This window comes from Acomys minous (genome assembly GCF_964271855.1).
Source record: "Acomys minous genome assembly, chromosome: 13".
Lineage (NCBI taxonomy): Eukaryota > Metazoa > Chordata > Mammalia > Rodentia > Muridae > Acomys > Acomys minous.
Window position 1 is genome coordinate 112,214,682 of NC_140495.1, and position 19,212 is coordinate 112,233,893.

The window sequence follows — 19,212 nt, forward strand, 5'->3', positions numbered from 1 at the left end:
CTGCAGGGGGAGGGATTTTCCTAGTTGAGGCAAAGCAGGATGTCTCTGTGGTTATCTCAGGATCGGATCGCTCTCTTCTCAGGGCTAAGCCGGATGCCTTGCATACCTAGTGAGTGGCCAAGCAGGATGTTTGCTGCAGATGCTGAATGGGTGGGGGTCGGCCACGGGCCGTTTGGTCCCTGGCACCAGGTCAGGGTGATGTCAGCAGGGTAGAAGCCCAGGGCCCAGCAACTCAGGGTGATGTCACCTTCAGGTCTGGGGTGATGGGTCACATGTGCCTTTGGGGGGTCTGAGGAGAAAAGTTGGAAAGGTCAGGAATCTTGCTTTCTTTTGGGGACTCAGCAGGGTCCATGAGACCTTCCCAGGAAGGGACTAAATGGGGTGTAGGAGGGGTAAAAATCCCCTGTACCTGAGATGCAGTGTCTGGATATTCTAATTCATGGGTCTTTCTAGAATCTGTGTGAAGGAGGTCAGGGTCAGAGACTCCAGGTGGCCCTCTAGGGAAAGTGACCTCTCCCATTGACTGGTGGGCAGAGCCTCAGCACCTGTGCAGCCATTCTCCAGAGGCCTTGGGTTTGGCCAGAGAGCAGGGCTTGACCAAAGCCATGGCTCACACAGGACCAGAGACTGAGGGTCACCTGCTCTGGTCATTTCAGGGATCTTCTCTCCTTCCTCCCTGAGACACCTCGGAGCTGTCCTGAGAGAAAGGTGAGCCTGGGAGTGTAAGTCTCTGGTAAAGGGTAAGGAGACCCAGGAGAGAGAAATCTCTGCCGTGTGCAAGAGAGAGGGAGAGATTGGAAAGCCATCTCAAGAGGAGAGACACCCAGAGTTCCCTCTAAGTCAGGGCACAGACAAGGATGTACACTCTCCACCATCTTATTTGTTGCACTGCTGGCTCATCTTACTTTCAGAATTAGACAAAAAGGAGGCAGATGGGGGGAAAGTAGGAAGACGACATGTGGCTCTCTCCAGACAACACGATTCTTCACTTAAAACACCCAGTTGAGCCCATAGGAAAACTCATGGATCTAATAAACACCTGTAGTTGCAGGACACAAACCAATATAAGAAAAGCAAGCTTCATCTATACAAACACTGTACACTCAGAGAAGGAAATTAGGATAAAGTAGCCATTGAGCATAACGTCTCAGAGCCAAGGACATATCTAACCAAGGAAATGAAAGACTCTAAATGGAAGCTTCAAGATTCTGTAAAAGAAGATGAAAGAAGGTGACAGTAGACACTGGAAAGACAAGCCCTGCCTCCGGACTGGCAGATTTAGTATTGCGAAGCTGACCATACTGTTAGAATTAATCTACAGATTTAATGCAATGCTACAAAAATTCTGATTAATTTGATAGCTGTAGAAAAATACAGCAGACCAAGAACAGCCAAACCCTCCTAAGGAGTAAGAGCTGGAGGTGCTGGAATCCCAACCTCACATTATACTGCAGAGCCATAGTGACAAGGACACGTGGACCTGGCATAAAATAGGCAGGAAAATCAAAGGTATAGAGCACAGGTCCCGCAAACAAAATGTCAAAGGTACATAGATTCCATTTTCAATAACAAATGCAAGACAAACATTGAGAAAAGAAAAAGAGCCCATTCTACAAAGGACTCTGCAACACAGTTTTTCTATCTGATAGGGTGAACTTAGATTCTCACCTCTCACCTTGTACAAAAGTAAACTGGAAATAAGCACCCAAACTTCAAGAAGAAAACCTGGGGGATTTCCTTCAAGATGGTGGGGTGGGCAGGAGCTTATTACAGAACAGCAACATCACAGGACCCAGCGAGGGACTAAAAACTCTTCACAGCAAAGGACTGAACCAGCAGAGAGAACAGGAGCCACAGGAGGAGAAAGCCTGTCCCAGCTGCCCTGCAGACAAGGACTGCAGCCGGCTTTACAGAGAACTCCAGAAAGTAAATAAGAAGCAGTGAAACTGCCACCCAACACGTGGCCGGGGAGCTCAGAAGACAGTTCTTTGTAGTACAAGGAAAACCCACAAGTGGCCAATAACCACCGTCAGTGTGTTCAGTATCTTTCCCACCAGTGACAATCAGATCAAAGCTACTTAAGGACCAGCTGGCTCAGAGACTAAGCACCTATTGCTCTAAGAGGAGCTGGGTCAGATGCCCTGCCTGCACCTGCAGGCCCAGGTGCTCTGTCGCCCTCTTCTGACAGCAGGCGCACACCTGGTGCACATGCAACCCTGCAGGTAAAACACTCACACACATAAAATAATAAAACAAAAATGAAAACGCACTTGGAGATAACACCTCACCCTGGTCAGAATGGCCGTCATCAGCAAATCTGAGGACAAATGACAGAGAGCACGTGGACAGCGAGGAACCAGGTCACTGTTGGTGGGTGCACATCAATACAGCCATTGTGGAAATCTTTGTCAATGATTTAAACTAGTACTGCCACATGACCCAGCTGTTTTACTCTTTTGTTTATACCCGGAGACCTCCACGCCGTCCTGTAGAGAGATCTGCACCTCCATTGTTAGTGCTGCCTTCTCGCTAGAGCAAAGGATTTGACTCAGCCCAGTTGTGCACCAACAGTTGAGTGAATAATGAAATGTTGGTGTACATATAACATGGAACGCTATTCGGCTGTAACAAAAGTCATCACAAATTACTCAGGAAAATGGATGGACTTGGCATGTGTAATATTAGTCGACGTCACACAATCTGAGAAAGAACACCTACACCGTCTTGTCTCATATGTGGGAAGTAGCCCACATATGTGTATATGCAAACGAGTGCCCATGTGTGTACAGTGTAACTTGATCAGGAGAGAGCAAGGAAGGGTAAATGACGTGCGATGGGAAAAGACTGAATGCAGGAATCGACTTGAGTTATGAAACAGGATATAAAGTAGTTGTTTTCTAGTTCTAAGTCTGTCATTAATTTTCTTACTTTTGTGTGTTAGTGCTGGGTGAGGGCGTGAATTATATTTGATAACGAACAGCGAATCTCCACAGGTTTAAAATAGCCACTCTCACTGTATTCACCGGGATGTACAGCATTCATTCGCGTTAATTTCAGTCTGGTTTTTTGTCACTCTTTTTGTAAGAAAAGTAGAAAGAAAAAAAATTAAAATCAGGAAGAGAGGTGGGCATCATCCCCGCTGAGGGCTCATCTTCCTCAGGCCTGAGCCCAGCCTACAGTCTGAGGGAGGAGGAGCCCGCGGCCCCCGCACCTGTGCGCAGCAGCGTCTCCTTCCCGGTCTCCAGGTGTCTGCGGAGCCAATCCACGCACTCGCCCTCCACGTAGGCCTTCATTCCCTCTGCAGCACCAGCCTGCTCCACTTGCGCTGTGTGATCTGCGCCACCGCGTCCGCCGCCGTCCACGATTTCAGGTCTTCTTTCAGGGCGATGTAATCGCGGCCATCGTAGGCGAACCGCTCATATCCACTGAGGAGGCGCCCTTCGGATCCCATGTGACATCCACACATCCACCGGAAGGTGTGAGAATCTGAGGGACCCGCGGTGAGCCCCGCCCATCTGTCCCCACGTGATCATCCACGCCCGAGGCCCCGCCCACCCACGGGATCCTCAAAACGGAAAGGGAAACTGTCCCGGGTCACAGTTCTTCTCCCGAATCTTGGACTTGGGACTCCGGCCCCGGTGTCGGGACGTGGAGGGGACGTGAGCTCTGACCGCGGTCACTCACCGCGCTCGCTCTGGTTGTAGTAGCCGCGCAGGGTCCTCAGGGTCTCTCGGAAAGTCTGCGCCCTGTTCCTGACGATCAGAGTTTCCCGCTCCCAATACTCCGGCCACCCCTCCACCCAGAGAGCGCGCAGCTCCATTCTCGGAGTCTCCGCGTCGCTGTCGAAGCTCACGAACTCCGTGTCGTCCACGTAGCCGACGATAATGAACCGGGGTCCCCGAGGCCGGGCCGGGACACGACAGTGTGGAAATACCGCATCGAGTGTGAGCCTGGGGGCGACGCGCGGTGAGACCCCGACCTCCTCCCGGGACCCCGGGCAGGTGCGCGGGCCGGGAGGGGAGCAGGTCGCGGGGGTCGGGACGCGGGTGGAGCAGTGGGCGGAGGGTCTGGTGGGCGACGCGGGGACGCGGCTTCCCCGGTTCCCCCCCCTTCACGCAGAATCCGTTTCCCTCCCGACCCCGCACTCACCCGCGCGGGTCTGGGTCGGGACCAGGGCGGCCGCCAGCAGCAGGAGCAGCGTGCGCGGCGCCAACGCCTCCATCTGGGATCCGGGCGCGTCTGAGCCTCGCGGGCTGCATGGACTTTATAACCGGTGCCTACGGCGACGCTGGTTGGTTCCCCATCTCGCGCCTGGGGGTGAGAACTGCGGACTCGTCACCAGTGTCCGGGCAGAGGGAGCTGACACAGAAGCAGAAGTGAAACTGGGGAGACAGGGAATCCTAAGCCCTGGGATTCCCCAACCCAGACCTCACTGCTTGGCGACTTTGCCTGACTTTGTGCTGAGGGACAGAGCACTGTTTGTCATGGTGTCTGACCCAGAAGCTGCCTGGACACCAGGAGAGACCCGAGGCCAGGCTCATGTTGTCCTTTCTTCCGCCCTTCCTCTTCTCTTCAGAAGTCGGACCATGGAGTCAGTGGCAACAGCAAGCAGTTGGGGATGCAGGTGAGAGATGCTTCTTCTCAAAGCAGAGGCGCTGGCCTGCAAGTCCCACACAAACCCATAGAGACCGGGCTCTTGTCACCTGCAGCCCAGCAGATATACAGAGCCCTCATTAGAAAATGAGTGAAAGAGGAAAAGAAATGATGGGGCGTGGAGGTGAGGGAGCTGGAGAGACAGCTCAGAGGTTAATAGCACTGTCTGCTCCTCCAGAGGTCCATGTGTAACATATAATGAGGTATGGTGCCCTCTTCTGGCGTGCAGTTGTACGTGCAGACACAACATTGTATACGTAATAAATAGTGAGTCTTAATTTTATTTTTTTAAAAGACAGAGAGCCGGGTGTGGAACACCTTACATCCTAGAACTTCAAATAGGCAGAGGCAGACGGACCTCTGTGAGGTCGAGGCTAGCCTGCTCTACAGAGTGAGCTCCAGGACATCCAAGGCTACACAGAGGAACCCTGTGTGAGGTCGAGGCTAGCCTGCTCTACAGAGTGAGCTCCAGGACATCCAAGGCTACACAGAGGAACCCTGTGTGAGGTCGAGGCTAGCCTGCTCTACAGAGTGAGCTCCAGGACATCCAAGGCTACACAGAGGAACCCTGTGTGAGGTCGAGGCTAGCCTGCTCTACAGAGTGAGCTCCAGGACATCCAAGGCTACACAGAGGAACCCTGTGTGAGGTCGAGGCTAGCCTGCTCTACAGAGTGAGCTCCAGGACATCCAAGGCTACACAGAGGAACCCTGTCAATGAAAGAAAGAAAGTAAGTAAGAAAGAAAGAACAAAAGAAAGAAAGAGATAGAGACCAGCTACCTGACAGTCACCCTAGGTTCCTCTGTGGCAGTCTTGGTGTCCTTGGGGGCAGAGGCCCCAGGGCAGCATCAGTCTTTGCTCCAGGCTCAGAAGGCCCAGCGGACTTTCCTGTGGAGGAGGAACTTGGAGACAGGCCTACTTTGTCTAGGCAAAGGAGAGACACTCAACTCCTCATGTCCTGTGTGTCCACAGCTTGGACAGTGGCTGGCAAGATCTAATTGGAATTCTGAGCCCCATCATCTCTGTGGAGACCTTGGGGTCACTTCTAGGAGCTGGGGTCTTTGTCTTTCATAAGAAGCTTTTTTCATTACATTTTTTGTTTGTTTTTTGAAACAGGGTCTCTCTGTGCAGCCCTGGCTGTGCTGGACTCTCTGTATAGAACAGGCTGGCCTTGAACTCATAGAAACCAACCTGCCTCTGCCTCCCTGAGTGCTGGAATTAAAGGCCTAGGCCACTACAAAGGCCTTCCATTAAACATTTTTAATGCCATATTCATCAGATCTCTGAAAAGCCTTGAAGTCTGTTATCCAGTAAGTATATCTAAACTAAACAACCTTTGCTTGTTTCTAGCTACTTGTTTTATGCTTAACATTGAAAACACACACAGGAGGCTAAGCAAAGCTTGTTATGTAACTGATTACATGAGGACTTGTCATGACTACAGTATAGTTCCGAGCACATTAAAGACTCTGAGCATTGGTCGCTGGTCCCTGCACCGCCCAGCCTCACTTCTCCTGTCCTGGCAGAGGCCTGGGTGGCCAGCTTGAGCAGCAGCGGGGACTATGTTCCGACGCAAGCTCATGGCCCTGGACTACCACAGCCCCGCAGGCTTCAACTGCAAGATGAAACAGAATTTAGAAACTTTATTGTTTGGCTTGAAGACCAGAAAATCAGACACTACAAGATTGAAGATAAGAGGAAACGTGAGAAATATTCACAGCAGAGACTGGCCCAAGGTCTTCGAAAGCATCTCAAAGATGTTAACTGTGCTTTCAAGATTCAAGATCAGCAAGAAGCCATCGACTGGCCCCTTGGGTTAGCTGTTAGACTTGAATATGGAGATAATGCTGAAAAATACAAGGACTTAGTACCTGATAACAGAAAAAAAATCATGACAGTGTAGCTAAAAACGCACAGCCGTTGATCAACCTGGACGTAAACAGTCCTGACTTTAAGGCTGGCGTCCTGGCTCTGGCTCAACTCCTTCAGATTCAGCGACATGATGACAACTTGGTCATGTTCAAGGCAATTCGTAGTTTGGTTCAGGCTGCAGTTGCTAAAGCAAACCAAGCAAAGGAGGGCTTGCCTGCTTCTTTAGACAAACGTATTCTTGGCTTTGACACAGGAGATGCAGTTCTTAACAAAGCTGCTCAGATCCTGAGGTTGCTGCACATTGAGGAGCTACAGACGAAAATCCATGAAGCCATAGAGGCTGTCCATGCAATAGGTGCCGATCCAAAGACAGACCACAGGCCGGGCAACGCTGGAAGATGAGCATCACGTCTGGATGCCGTCTTCTCACCTGCTTAGTCATGGGAACCGTGTACACCAGTGTGTGCTTGGAGATGCCATGTTTTAAGGGAGCATCCCAGGAGATTGAGTCCTACGAACTCTCTGTTCATCCTTGTATCTCTACTCAGAGTCAGGCGGCAGCAGCAAGTCTCGCGTGCTGAGGGTTGGCATCAGTGTTTGTATGATGATAAATGCTTATGGTATATTTGCTACATGTCCTACATATATGATTCACCTCTGGGTTAGAAAGTTCGTAGGACTAAAACCTTCTAGAGTTGTTGCTTTATATCATGTGTTCGTCGTAAAATGTGGAGGTCATATGCATGTATCCTTCAGCCTTAGTAAAGATGGCGGCCAGCCATGTGGCCGCTTACATCCTGATGAGGTCATCAGCCAAGATGAAGGAGCACCACATGGCTGCTATTTTATTTTTATTTTTTAAAAAATATTTATTTATTTAATATAATGTATCCAGTGTTCTGCCTACACATATACCTGCAGGCCAGAAGAGGGCATCAGAGTACATTATAGATGGTTGTGAGCCACCACGTGGTTGCTGGGAATTGAACTCAGGACCTCTGGAGGAGCAGTCAGTACTCTTGACCTCTGAGCCATCTCTCCAGCCCATGGCTGCTATTTTAAAACATCTGTTTTCACAATGTGTGTGTGTGTGTGTGTGTGTGTGTGTGTGTTAGTTAAATAAAGGCTGACTCCAAGTTGTATACACATACACACACATAGCTGAATTAGATATAACATGTTGCAGCAAGTTATGATTACCTGTGTGCAGATTTTAGTTACAAGCCTTTACCTATAAGATTAAAGCCAATTTTTGTTACAGATTTATCTATTTACCACACCCAATGAACTTACCAATTCTGAGAGAGTTTATAGCATAATCATAAGAGATTTTTTGAGAGCAGAACACAGAGAAATCATAGAGATAAAATATTTTTAGGAGGTGGCTGTAGAGATGGCTCAGTGCTTAAGAGCGTTATCTGCTCTTCCAGAGGTCCTGAGTTAAATTCCCAGCAACATACATGGTGGCTCACAACCATCTATGATGTGATCTGATGCCCTCTTCTGGCAGCAGATGTACATGCAAATGGAACACTCATGTATGTAAAAGAACTAAATAAATAGTAAAAATTATTTCTAGGAGTGTAAAGGAGGGAAAGTGTAGAGCCGATATAAGATATTTGGGGGATCCTTTGTCCGTGCAGTTGCAGTTGTTACAATCTGTAAGATTTTGGAGATCAAGTACAACAATTTTTGACCAATGATCTGTACTGAGGCCACGCTGTTGTGATATAACCGAGCGTGTGGAGGAAGAGAGAGATGGTGGCAAACAAAATCCCACCAGAGAGCATTTCTGTAAGGTCTATGTTGGGAGCTGAGTGAGAGGGGAGGGAGCTCACAGAGCACAGGCCCAGGCACAAAGAGAGATGAGCAGGAAGCAGGAGAAATCCTGTCCCCAGTGTGATGGGCACCTTCACCTCCACGAGTGCCCGAGACTCAGGGCAGCATTTGAGCCACGAGAGAAGGGTCCCTCAGCAATTGCTGGGGATGCGTGGAGGCCAAGGACTTGGTGGTCCAGAAGGGGGTCTGGTGTGGGTGGACTGGAAATAAGGAAAGGGCCCAATGCAGCTTTGACCCCCGAAGGGAAGGGAGTGAAGGCCTCAGGATTTCCCACCAAGGCATGGCACCAATGTTGGCCAAAGGATGCCTCAACGATCAGAGCAGGCAACAGACCTCAAGAGAGAGATTTATTAGGGGGAGGTCACACAAGGCTGCCTCTGACTGGGAATGGAACAGAAAAGGAGCAGACGATGAAGGTGAGGGCAACAGGGGAAATGTGTTTCACTTGGTGGCTGGTGATGGTGTGGTTGCTGGCACTGGGTCACTGAAGGTGGCTGGGGGAGCACTTGGCTCTGGACTGTGTGGGGCTCATCGTGGAGACACGATGAGATGGTGCCTTAGACACTGTTCTGTTGCTGGGAAGAGCCACCATGACCCAGACAACTCATAAGAGAGAAAGCATTCAATTGGGGCTTGCTCACAGTATCAGGGCCTCAGCACATGCTTACCATGGTAGGGAGCATGGCAGAAAGCAGGCAGGCAGGCAGGCATGGGGTTGGAGCAGTGGCCAGAGCAAGCCTGGGCCTGGCATGAGCCCACTCCCAGTGATGCACTTCCTATGACAAGGACACACCCCCAATCCTTCTAATCCTTTCACAGAGCCCCACTGCCTGGTGACTCAGTATTCACTTGTATGCGCTTATGGAGACTGCTCTTACTCAAAGCTCTGCAGAATGTAAAGAGTTAATCAGCAGCATCTGCCCCATTGATCCAGACTGATGTGGAGGGCAGCTGTGGAGTGGACCCCATGTCTCTGGTCTGTCTGTCTCCTGTAGTGGAAGGTTTGGTTTTTTAGAAACTCAGTTATTAGCCGAGCATAGTGGCCAACATCTTTAATCCCAGGACTCAGGAGGCAGAGGCAGGAAGATCTATGTGGGTTCGAGGCCAGCCTGGTCTACAAATGGCAGCCAGGGCTGCTACTCAGAGAGACTCTGCCTCAAAAAACCAAAAACCAAAAGCAAACCAAAGACCAAAACCAACCAAATGAAACAAAAAACTCCAAACCAGAAGACAAAGTCAGGAGCCACAGCTAGGATTGGAGCCCTGGGGCTCACAATCCAGGGGACAGGACAAGGCTCTGGCCACCACTCCACTGTGTCCCTGTGATCACAGAATCTCAGCATGTGGTTCATAGCACTGAAGAGAACAGAGCCAGGAGGTGACAGAGCTGAGGAGTGACCCTGTCAAAGATGGCAATGCACTGAGCTCCACCTGGGCACAGCCTGTTCACACTCAGCTCCACCTGCACACAGCCTGTTCCTACTCAGCTCCCCCTGAGCACAGCGTGTTCACACTCAGCTCCACCTGGACACAGCCTATTCACACTAAGCTCTACCTGGGCACAGCCTGTTCACACGCAGCTCTACCTGGGCACAGCCTGTTCACACTCAGCTCCATGTGGGCACAGCCTGTTCACTCAGCTCCACCTGGGCACAGCCTATTCACACTCAGCTTTACCTGGACACAGCCTGTTCACACTCAGCTTTACCTGGACACAGCCTGTTCACATTTAGCTTACCTGGACACAGCCTGTTCACACTTAGCTTCACCTGGACACAGCCTGTTCACACTCAGCTGCCACATCCTCATCACAGCCACATGCCACATCACAGCTTAGTGACACAGATTCTGGAAGGTTCTCTATCTACCATTTATTTCCTTCACAAAACTGTAAGAATTCTCAATCCTTTCATTTACCCAACAGTCAACCCCTCACAGGTCAAGGATGTGAACAATCAAGTCCACATTCAGATTCTTAGTCTGCTAGGGACCAAACGGCCTGTGGCCGACCCCCACCCATTCAGCATCTGCAGCAAACATCCTGCTGGGCCACTCATTAGGCATGCAAGGCATCCGGCTTAGACCTGAGAAGAGAGCTATCCGATCCTGAGATAACCACAGAGACATCCTGCTTTGTCTCACCTAGGAAAGACACCTCCCCTTGCAAATGTTCCCGGGGCTCAACCCCAGAAGATTTTGTACTTTTCCATTTACTCTCCTTGCTTACCCCTCCCTCCCTAAAGCAGGTTTTAAAAAGCCTGCCCCCACCCTCAATAAACGGCTCTTGACAAGCTACTGTTCGCTTGAGCCCTGCGTCTCTCTCGCCCATATCTTTAACCACAGGTTGCGACCCCCCTCGGCCCCTCAATAACTGACCAGCTGGACTGGTTATTATGTGGACTAGTTACGTGGACTAGTTATTAGTCTCAGTGGGGACATGAGGAGCTGTAGCTCAGGGCAGCAGGGAGCTGACAGGATGGAGATGTCTCCTCCTGCCTGCTGGACCAGGAAGGGTGGCTGTGGAAGGGAGCACAGGCAGTGCAGGGGGAGGGTCCTGGTGTGCAGGGCTGGGCTGGGCTCCCCACTTCTTCACATGGAGCCCATAGGATCACAGGGAGCATCAGACACTGTTGCTAAGGAGAACTGGGGGCTCTGGACGTCACAGGAGGGACCTGAACACATGGTCTGTCCCTCACTCCACTCCAGGCAGCTGTTTTCATGCTAGAGAAGGAGAGTCAGGAACAACCACTGTGAGGACAGCATCCCAACAGCCCACCGCTCACTCAAGGGACATTCTGGGAGTCCCTGAGTCCCAATCATATCCACTTTGCCCCTCCCCAAATCAGGCCCTAGAGTGTCACCTTTACAATCTGGGAAAGACACACCAGAGCTTCGGTTGCTGTCACGCCTAGGGAAAAAAATAATTACAAGGTACAAACAGGGGTCAAAAGACTTTACTGGGGCTGGAGAGATGGCTCAGGGGTTTAAAAACACTGACTGCTCTTCCCGAGGTCCTGAGTTCAATTCCCAGTAAGCACTTGATGGCTCACAACCACCTATAATGAGATCTGGTGCCCTCTTCTGGCCTACAGGTGTCTATGCACATAATAATAATTTTTTAAAAAAGATTTTGTTGAAGGGGCTATTGTGGGCTGGCTGAACTCCTCACCACTTCCAGCTTCACCCAAGGGCCTCAGGGACAACTCTGGTGCCCATACTTACCTAGAGGTGGAGCATAGTCCCTTCCTTTTCCACCCGTGAGAAGAAAAGCTGTGAGAGACCAGAGAAGACCCCAGTCCTAGAAAGTTTCCAGAACTGACAGCAGCCCCAGTTGAGACAGGAGTACTGAGGGTGTTCATGTGTTTCCCATTATTGAGGCAGAACACACTTTTAAAAGGGGCTGAGAGAAAACTCAGGCCCTGCCCTCTCCCAGCTCTGTTTCTCCTCCTCTTCCTCACAACAGCCACCACAGCCACAAGGATGGTCACAGCTCCAAGGCCAACCAGAGCAGCAATGATTGCCATGATGGGGACCTTGGACTCAGGAGGCTCTGGGAAGGGAAGGGAAAGCAAGGGAAGGTGAGGGTCATGACCCCAGCTCTCAGCCCTGATCTGCTCAGGGCCTGCAGAAGGCTCCAGCTTTCCCTGAGCCGAGCTCTGCAGCCACACCTACCTTAGCTTATTTCAGTGTGAGTGGCTCAGGCAGACCCTCATGTTGCACATGGCATGTGTAATCCTGCTCCATCCCAGAAGGCACCACCACAGCTGCCCACTTCTGGAAGGTTCCATCCCCTGCAGGTCTGGTTTCCACAAGCTCCATGTCCTGGGTCAGTTCTTCCCCATCCCACTGCCAGGTCAGGGTGATGAATGCAGAGTAGAAGCCCAGGGCCCAGCACCTCAGGGTGATGTCACCTTTGAATCCATAATGATGGGTCACATGTGCCTTTGGGGGTCTGTTGGGAGATTTAAGAAATCCCACAATGACCAAGATAAATTGGTATCTGCAAAGACAAAGTTAAGTCAGTGATGACACTGAACTATGTGTCTGTCTGAACAGTTGGACTGTCACCACACCAGTAACCTGCAGGCAGAGCTGCTCCCCTCAGCACAGAACTGCACATTTTCCTGTGGGCAGGGGAGGACTCAGAAGTTAGGAGGGGATCCGTATGAGGCAGCAGGTCAGCATGGGCTTCCTTATGGGATGTTCTATAGCATAAGACAGGTAGTAAAACCATGGAAGAAGGAAAATGATTTAAACATGTGATTAAATTAATGTCAAAGTCAGAAATGAGTGGCAGGGGCTACATGAAGGGTGCCCCCAACTGCTGCTGCCACCATTGAGGCACAAACATGTGTCCATCTTGCTGACCAGCATTCACTGTCTGTCCTAGTGAACAGTCATCTCCAGAGTGTGCAGCAGAAACGTGGGGAACCTCTCACACTCAGCCAGAGAAAATGACTCCCAGCCCCTGACCCTGGAGGGACAGATACGAGGCAAGTCACACAGGATCCCTGAAGTGTGCTGTGGGCCCAGTGCAGCACCCACTGGGAACACAGCAGCTCACAGGGGGAGTGGATCTTCCCTCTCACTCCAGTCCTCCATTGGGGAAGCCCCTGCCTCTGAGGAAGGTCAATTCCTGACTCACTAGGGGGAGCACTGCAGCTTGTTGGGGCAGAGGGGGAGCAGGAGGGTCTGGATGGTTACTTCTGGCAGGAAATAGTCCAAGCTCACAGGAACCTTTCTCCTTAAAGTGAACCCTGACTAACTTGTCTAATTACCCAGGTGAGTAACCCTCCTCACACCTGTGGACACTGATGCAAACGATAATACAAGGGGATGGAGAAAGAATATCGCTCCTCCGATGAGGAAGAAAATCTAAAAGCAAAACAATGCCTTCAAAAAGACAAACAAGAAAGAAAGAAAAGAAATTCTACCAATTAATATTTGTCAAGGGCATCCCATAAGTGCTCATGTGACCACTCTAGGAACAGAAAGAACTGGGGTGGGCAAGCAAATGGGCGTAGTCTAGAGTAGGAGTCCATGTCTCCCATCAGGTAAAGGAGACTTTTGGTCCTGACCTGTAATGCTAACACTCAACATGACAGGAATCAGTTTCTACCGACAGTGGGTGTGGGCTGACAACCGGGCCTGGCAGAAACCATGGCTGACAAGGGGTTGCAGAGTGAAGGGAGCCCCTGTTTTTATGTCAGGGATCTTCTTTCTGTCTGAGAGAGATTGGGGGCTGTCCAGGGAGAAGGCTGAGCCCCGGAGAGTCAGTGTAGCCACTGCAATGGTGGATCAGGAGACCCAGGACACTGTTTCCCTAGAGACAGGGGCGTCATCCCAGCTGAGGTTCTTCTTCCTCAGGACTGAGCTGAGGGCAGAGGGAGGAGGAGCCCGCGACCCCCGCACCTGTGCGCACCTGTGCGCAGCATCGTCTCCTTCCCGGTCTCCAGGTGTCTGCGGAGCCAATCCACGCACTCGCCCTCCACGTAGACCCTGTATCTCTATGCAACACCAATCCTTTTCCCATTTGCACTTTGTGATCTGAGCCGCCGCGTTGCCGCCGTCCACGATTTCAGGTCATTGCTCAGGGTCAGGTAATAGAGGCCATCATATGCAAACTGACGGTACCCGCGGAGGAGGCGCCCATCGGACCCCACGTGACAACTGGATGATGTGAGAGCCTGCGGGACCCCGCGTCAGTCCCGCCCAGCTGTTCCCACGTGATCACCCACGCCCCGCGGCCCCGCCCACCCGCGGACGCCTCCAAACTGAAAGGGAAACGGGTCCTGGGTCGCGCGGTTCTCCTTCGGAATCTGGGATTTGGGACCCGGGCGTCTCGGCCCCGGTGTCGGGACGTGGAGGGGACGTGAGCTCTGACCGCGGTCACTCACCGCCCTCGCTCTGGTTGTAGTAGCCGCGCAGGGACCTAAGGTTCACTCGGAAAGTCGGCTCCGTGGTCTTGGCGATCTGTGTCTCCCGCTCCCAATACTCCGGCCCCTCCTGCTCCATCCACGGCGCGCGCGGCTCCATTCTTGGAGTCTTCGTGTCGCTGTCGAAGCGCACGAACTCCGTGTCGTTCACGTAGCCGACAGAGATGAACCGGGGCTCCCCGAGGCCGGGCCGGGACACGGCGCTGGTGAAATACCGCATCGAGTGTGAGCCTGGGGGCGGCGCGCGGTGAGACCCCGACCTCCTCCCCGGACCACGGGCAGGGCGCGGGCAGGGAGGGGAGCAGGGCGCGGGGCTCGGGACGCGGGTGGAGCAGGGGGCGGAGGGTCTGGTGGGCGACGCGGGGACGCGGCTTCCCCGGTGTCCCCCCCTCCCCGCAGAGTCCGTTTCCCTCCCGACCCCGCACTCACCCGCGCGGGTCAGGGTCGGGGCCAGGGCGGCTGCCAGCAGCAGGAGCAGCAAGCATGGTGCCATCGCCCCATCTGGGTTCTGGTGCCTCTGAGGCAAAAGGTCCACAGGGACTCTGTAGCTCCTTGGTTCCCCGGGATCGCGCCACCCAATGGGGGTGAGAACTGCGGACTTGTCCTCAGTGTCCGGGCAGAGGGACCTGACACAGAAGCAGACAAACTGGGGAGTTGGGGAATCCCCTCCCCAGACCTCACCACCTGGAGACTAAGACTTAGCCAGAATTCTGTGCTGAGGGACAGAGCACTGTTTGTCATGGCGTCTCAGCGTTCTCAGCCAGGAGCTGTCTGGACACCAGGAGAGACCCGAGGCCAGGCTCATGTTGTCCTTCCCTCCACCCTTCCTCTTCCTTCTCTTCAGAAGTCGGACCCTGGAGTCTTCTAGAAGAAAGGCCGCTTCTGGGAACACAGAGACAACAGCAGGCAGTTGGGGATGCAGGTGAGAGATGCTTCTGCTTAAAGCAGAGGCGCTGGCCTGCAAGCCCCACACAGACCCACGGAGACCCGGCTGTGTTCACCTGCCAACCAAGCAGGCATACACAGTCCTGTTAAAAATGACAGAGGTGGTGGGGGTGTGGGGGAGGGGTCTGGAGAGATAGATGGCTCAGAGTTTGAGAGCAGTGGCTATTTGCTTTTCCTGAGGTCCATGTACATGCAGACACAACATTGTATACATAATAAATAAATAAATAAATCTTTTTTTTTAAGGGTCAGGATTGGTGGCACACACCTTTAATCCCAGCACTCAGGATGCAGAGGCACGCGGATCTCTGTTAGTTTCAGGCCACCCTGGTCTACAAATTCAGTCTTGATGTCCTTGGGGCAGAGGTCCCAGGGCAGCATCAGTCTTTGCTCCAGGCTCAGAAGGCCCAGCCGACTTTCCTGTGGAGGAGGAACGTGGGAGACAGGCCTACTTTGTCTACTCAAAGGAAGACACTCAACTCCCCATGTCCTGCTTGTCCACAGCTTGGACAGTGGCTGGCAAGCTCTCGTTGGCGTTCTGTGCCCCATCATCTCTGTGGAGACCTTGGGGTCACTTCTAGGAGCTGGGGTCTTTGTTTTTCATAGTAAGATTTTTCCATTAAATATTTTTTGTTTGTTTGTTTTTGTTTTTTGAAACAGTCTTTCTGTGTAGCCCTGGCTGTCTTAGATTCTCTGTATAGACCAGATTGGCCTTGAACTCATAGTGATCAGCCTGCCTCTGCCTCTTGAGTGCTGGGATTAAAGGCTGTGCCACCACACGGGGCTTCCATTAACATTTTTAACTCCATATTCATCAGATCTCTGAAAAGTCTTGAAGGTCATTATCTAGTAAGTATATCTAAACTAAACAACCTTTGCTCATTTTTGGCTACTTGTTTTAGGCTTAACATTGAAAATGCACACAGGAGGCGAAGCAAAGCTTGTTATGTAACTCATTACATGAGGACTTGGCGTGACTGCCGTATAGTTCTGAGCACATTGAAGAATCTGACCATCTATAAGGTGACTATTACCTTATAAATGTCTTCAACAGTTTACAATGAGTTAGTAGCTTTAATAAGTGAGGAGAACTGCTACTTAGTATCGGCCTGAAAGGGTTAACTATGGATTTTGGGGAAGAGCTCAGGGGCTGCCCCTCCTGGAAGGGTTGGGTGGCTCTGGCTCTGCTCCCAGAAGTCTTGGCAGTAACTCCTTGAGAACTTCTTGATAAAGTGAAACAGTTGTTGGTTCAAGGTGAGGGAAGGCTTATAGTTATCTTCTTTCTTGTTCGTGAAATTTTCTCCCTTGGCTGATTCTCAGAACGTGTTTAGTCTAATAGGTATGAGAACCAAGTTTGTTATTGGTAAATTAGTGAATAACTAATGTTATGTACCAAGCCAGAATATGCTACTTAGAACAGTATAAAAGCTGTGCTTAAGAAATAAACCGTTGCTATTTGCCACCAGAGCAATAGTCTGCCCATTTCTTAAGGCTACTTGCCATCAGAGCAGTAGCCCACCTGTTTCAAGACGTTCGTGGAGCTGGTCTCCATCAAATAAGATTAGGATTTTTGTAACCTGTTTAGCCTGCTTTGACGGAGAAATAAACATGTTTTCTGTTTAGATCACAAGTGGAGGATGAGAAAAAGACTTGTGAGAGAGCAGGTGATGTTTATCCCCTTAGAAGTCGAGCCACCGCTGAAAAATATCCCTGAACAAATTCTGAGAGGAGGTATAAATGAGAACCAAAAACAAGAGGCGGGTCCTTTCAAGACTGGGCATACTTTTGGCTTTTCATTACTACTAGAGGGAACCTCTCCAGGAAAGGCTTTGGTGCTCCGGGCTCCTGCTGAGGTTCTGGGTTCTGGTTGCTCCAGGTTCCAGCAGAAGAAATCCTGCTGTTTACGCCAGGAGAATCATTCCTTGGATCTGATATCCTTATGGTTTCATTATTGTATTCTTTAGTCTTCTTTTCCAATTGTTAGGGTTAGTTGTGCTATAATTGAGGTACTTTCAGTTAATAAATTCATAATAAAATATATTTGTTAAGGTGCTAGAGAGATGGCTCAGAGGTTAAGAGCACTGGCTTCTCTTCCAAAGATACCAAGTTCAACTTCTAGCAACCACCTGGTGGCTCACAAACACCCATAATGTGATCTGGTGTCCTCTTCTGGCCTGTAGGTATAAATGCAGGGAATATACTGTGTAAGTAAATAAATTTTTTTAAATTAAAAAATATATACATTTGTTAAGAAAATTGAGCCTACATATGCCCAAATTTCACAAGAAGAGAGTGGAAAGGGAAGCTATTTACGAGGTGGTTTTACCAGGACGGTACTAGAGAGATGAATTGCAGAGAGAGAGAGAGAGAGAGAGAGAGAGAGAGAGAGAGAGAGAACTCACATGAAGAAGGACTGACCCAGAAAATTAGAGGAAACCAGAAGATCAGAGCTAATTGCTGAGTTAGTTTGAGGCCAAACAGAGGAATTAGAGCCAAGAGCTAAGCTAGATTAAACAAATCAGCTGGGAGATGAGTTTGAGCCAGAACTGCTGAGTTGAGCCAAACAGCCCAGAGCTCAGAAAGAACAAGTAATTGTGAGCTCTTTTTAAAACTTTAGGCCACTATCCCTGGTAAACCTTTGATCAGAGGTTATAACACAGGTGCTTGTGGGCTTAGAACGTTTACCAACCTACTTTACTTTGGTTCTTTGTGAGAAGCCGCGCTCACATTCGCCATTATAAGATGGCGCTGACATCCTGTGTCCCATGCTAATACAACTAATCTGCGCATGTGCGAAGGGATTTTCCACTTGTTGTGCTCTGCCTCTCCCGTGGCATCATCTCGCCTGATGAGCAACAGCCAATCAGGGACTGACACATCCTAGGCGGAGCTTCCGAGGGGGTTGGAAGAGCCGGTAGCTGGACAGTTGACAGTTGGGAAAGAAGCTATATAAGGGATGGGTTTCTGCTGTTTGGGGTCTCCATTTTACTTGTTGTAAGCTTATGCTCTCCCTCTCAAGATGCATTAAAGCTTTACTGCAGAAGGATCCTGTTTGTGTGTGCAGCGTCGTTCTTGCTGGCGAGACGGTAACGCTAACCACAGTTCTTTAATGCTTACCCCTCCCTTTCAACCCACCTACCCTAGATAGAAGAGAAAACAGGTTAATGGGGACAGGAGACGCTGACCTTTTTAGACTCAGTTCCTGGGAGCGATTCCACTCTTTGTCCTCAGGATCCCAGCAGACCGTTAAACAGCAAACCAGAAATTCAACAAAAGCGACTGCAACCTCAGCAGCTGGAACCCAGAGCAGCAGTGGTAACCAGGAACCTCAGGTTAACCGCTCCCCTCTTCTTTCTCTCTCTCTTACCTAGTGCTGTGGCTGGAAGGGAGTGAGGTGGAATAAGGGTTGGAAGGGAGGTAGAGGAATAAAAACCCAATAAAGGAACTCAAAGAGTACAATCACAAGTGGCAACAAATACGGGTCTAGGAATAATGAGAAACATTGTTTCTAAAGCCATAGAGGAGGCAGCAGAGTGGGAGGGAATGGGTATTCTGTTTCAGAGCATCAGCCAAACACTAATGGATGCTGCTGCCAACTGGGCTTTCCTCTGCCTTGCTCCCAAGGAAATTTCTATATTTTCTAGTTCCTCTTCCTATATCCCATTTCAAAAAAAGGTTGGGAGAATGGCTGAGCAATTGGAAAAGTTTCAAGTGGACATGGAAGTGTCTGAGAAGCAAAAAATGGCGGAAATGGGGAAACCAGAAATGTCACTCTGGTCTCTTGTTTTGAAAGGGCTGCAGAACCGGCTGTGGGACTGGACAGCTTACAGGCGGAGGTGGAAGTGTTTCCAGAGCTACAGAGCCTTGAGCTAAGGCCCCAAAGCCAGAAGATTACCTTGTACATCCTTCCTGGATTTGCCCTCATCAATCCGATGGCAGCCCTTCTCACAACATTTGCAAACCCTGGGG

General features: G+C 50.6%; 1 protein-coding gene, 1 long non-coding RNA gene and 2 pseudogenes across 7 annotated transcripts in view; 2 read left to right on the forward strand and 2 right to left on the reverse strand.

Annotated features, from left to right (window-relative positions):
- Positions 1–4,291, reverse strand: part of LOC311581524 (H-2 class I histocompatibility antigen, Q10 alpha chain-like) — a 74,117-nt gene extending 69,826 nt beyond the window's left edge. For 3 of the 4 annotated variants that reach the window (XM_084753888.1, XM_084753879.1, XM_084753887.1), the window contains exons 1-2: positions 4,150–4,291; positions 3,685–3,950 (exon numbers count right to left, since the gene is read on the reverse strand). In XM_084753888.1, the coding sequence (XP_084610014.1) occupies positions 3,685–3,950; positions 4,150–4,259 (376 nt within the window). In that variant the 5' untranslated portion in view covers positions 4,260–4,291. The remainder of the gene's footprint in view (positions 1–3,684; positions 3,951–4,149) is intronic. The other variant, XM_084753886.1, reaches the window with a different exon arrangement.
- Positions 3,906–18,462, forward strand: LOC311581558. The gene is made up of 4 exons (XR_014773797.1): positions 3,906–4,001; positions 15,143–15,220; positions 15,490–17,945; positions 18,346–18,462. It is a non-coding gene; the product is annotated as an uncharacterized lncRNA (long non-coding RNA).
- On the forward strand, positions 6,035–7,152 carry LOC311581542 (RNA transcription, translation and transport factor protein-like; annotated as a pseudogene). Its single transcript has one exon. The product of its transcript is annotated as an RNA transcription, translation and transport factor protein-like (transcript).
- Positions 12,041–14,877, reverse strand: LOC311580748 (H-2 class I histocompatibility antigen, Q10 alpha chain-like; annotated as a pseudogene). Its single transcript, XR_014783552.1, has 4 exons — positions 14,728–14,877; positions 14,260–14,529; positions 13,785–14,066; positions 12,041–12,314 (listed from the first exon to the last, which is right to left on the reverse strand). The product of XR_014783552.1 is annotated as an H-2 class I histocompatibility antigen, Q10 alpha chain-like (transcript).
- Positions 18,463–19,212: the final 750 nt, after the last annotated feature.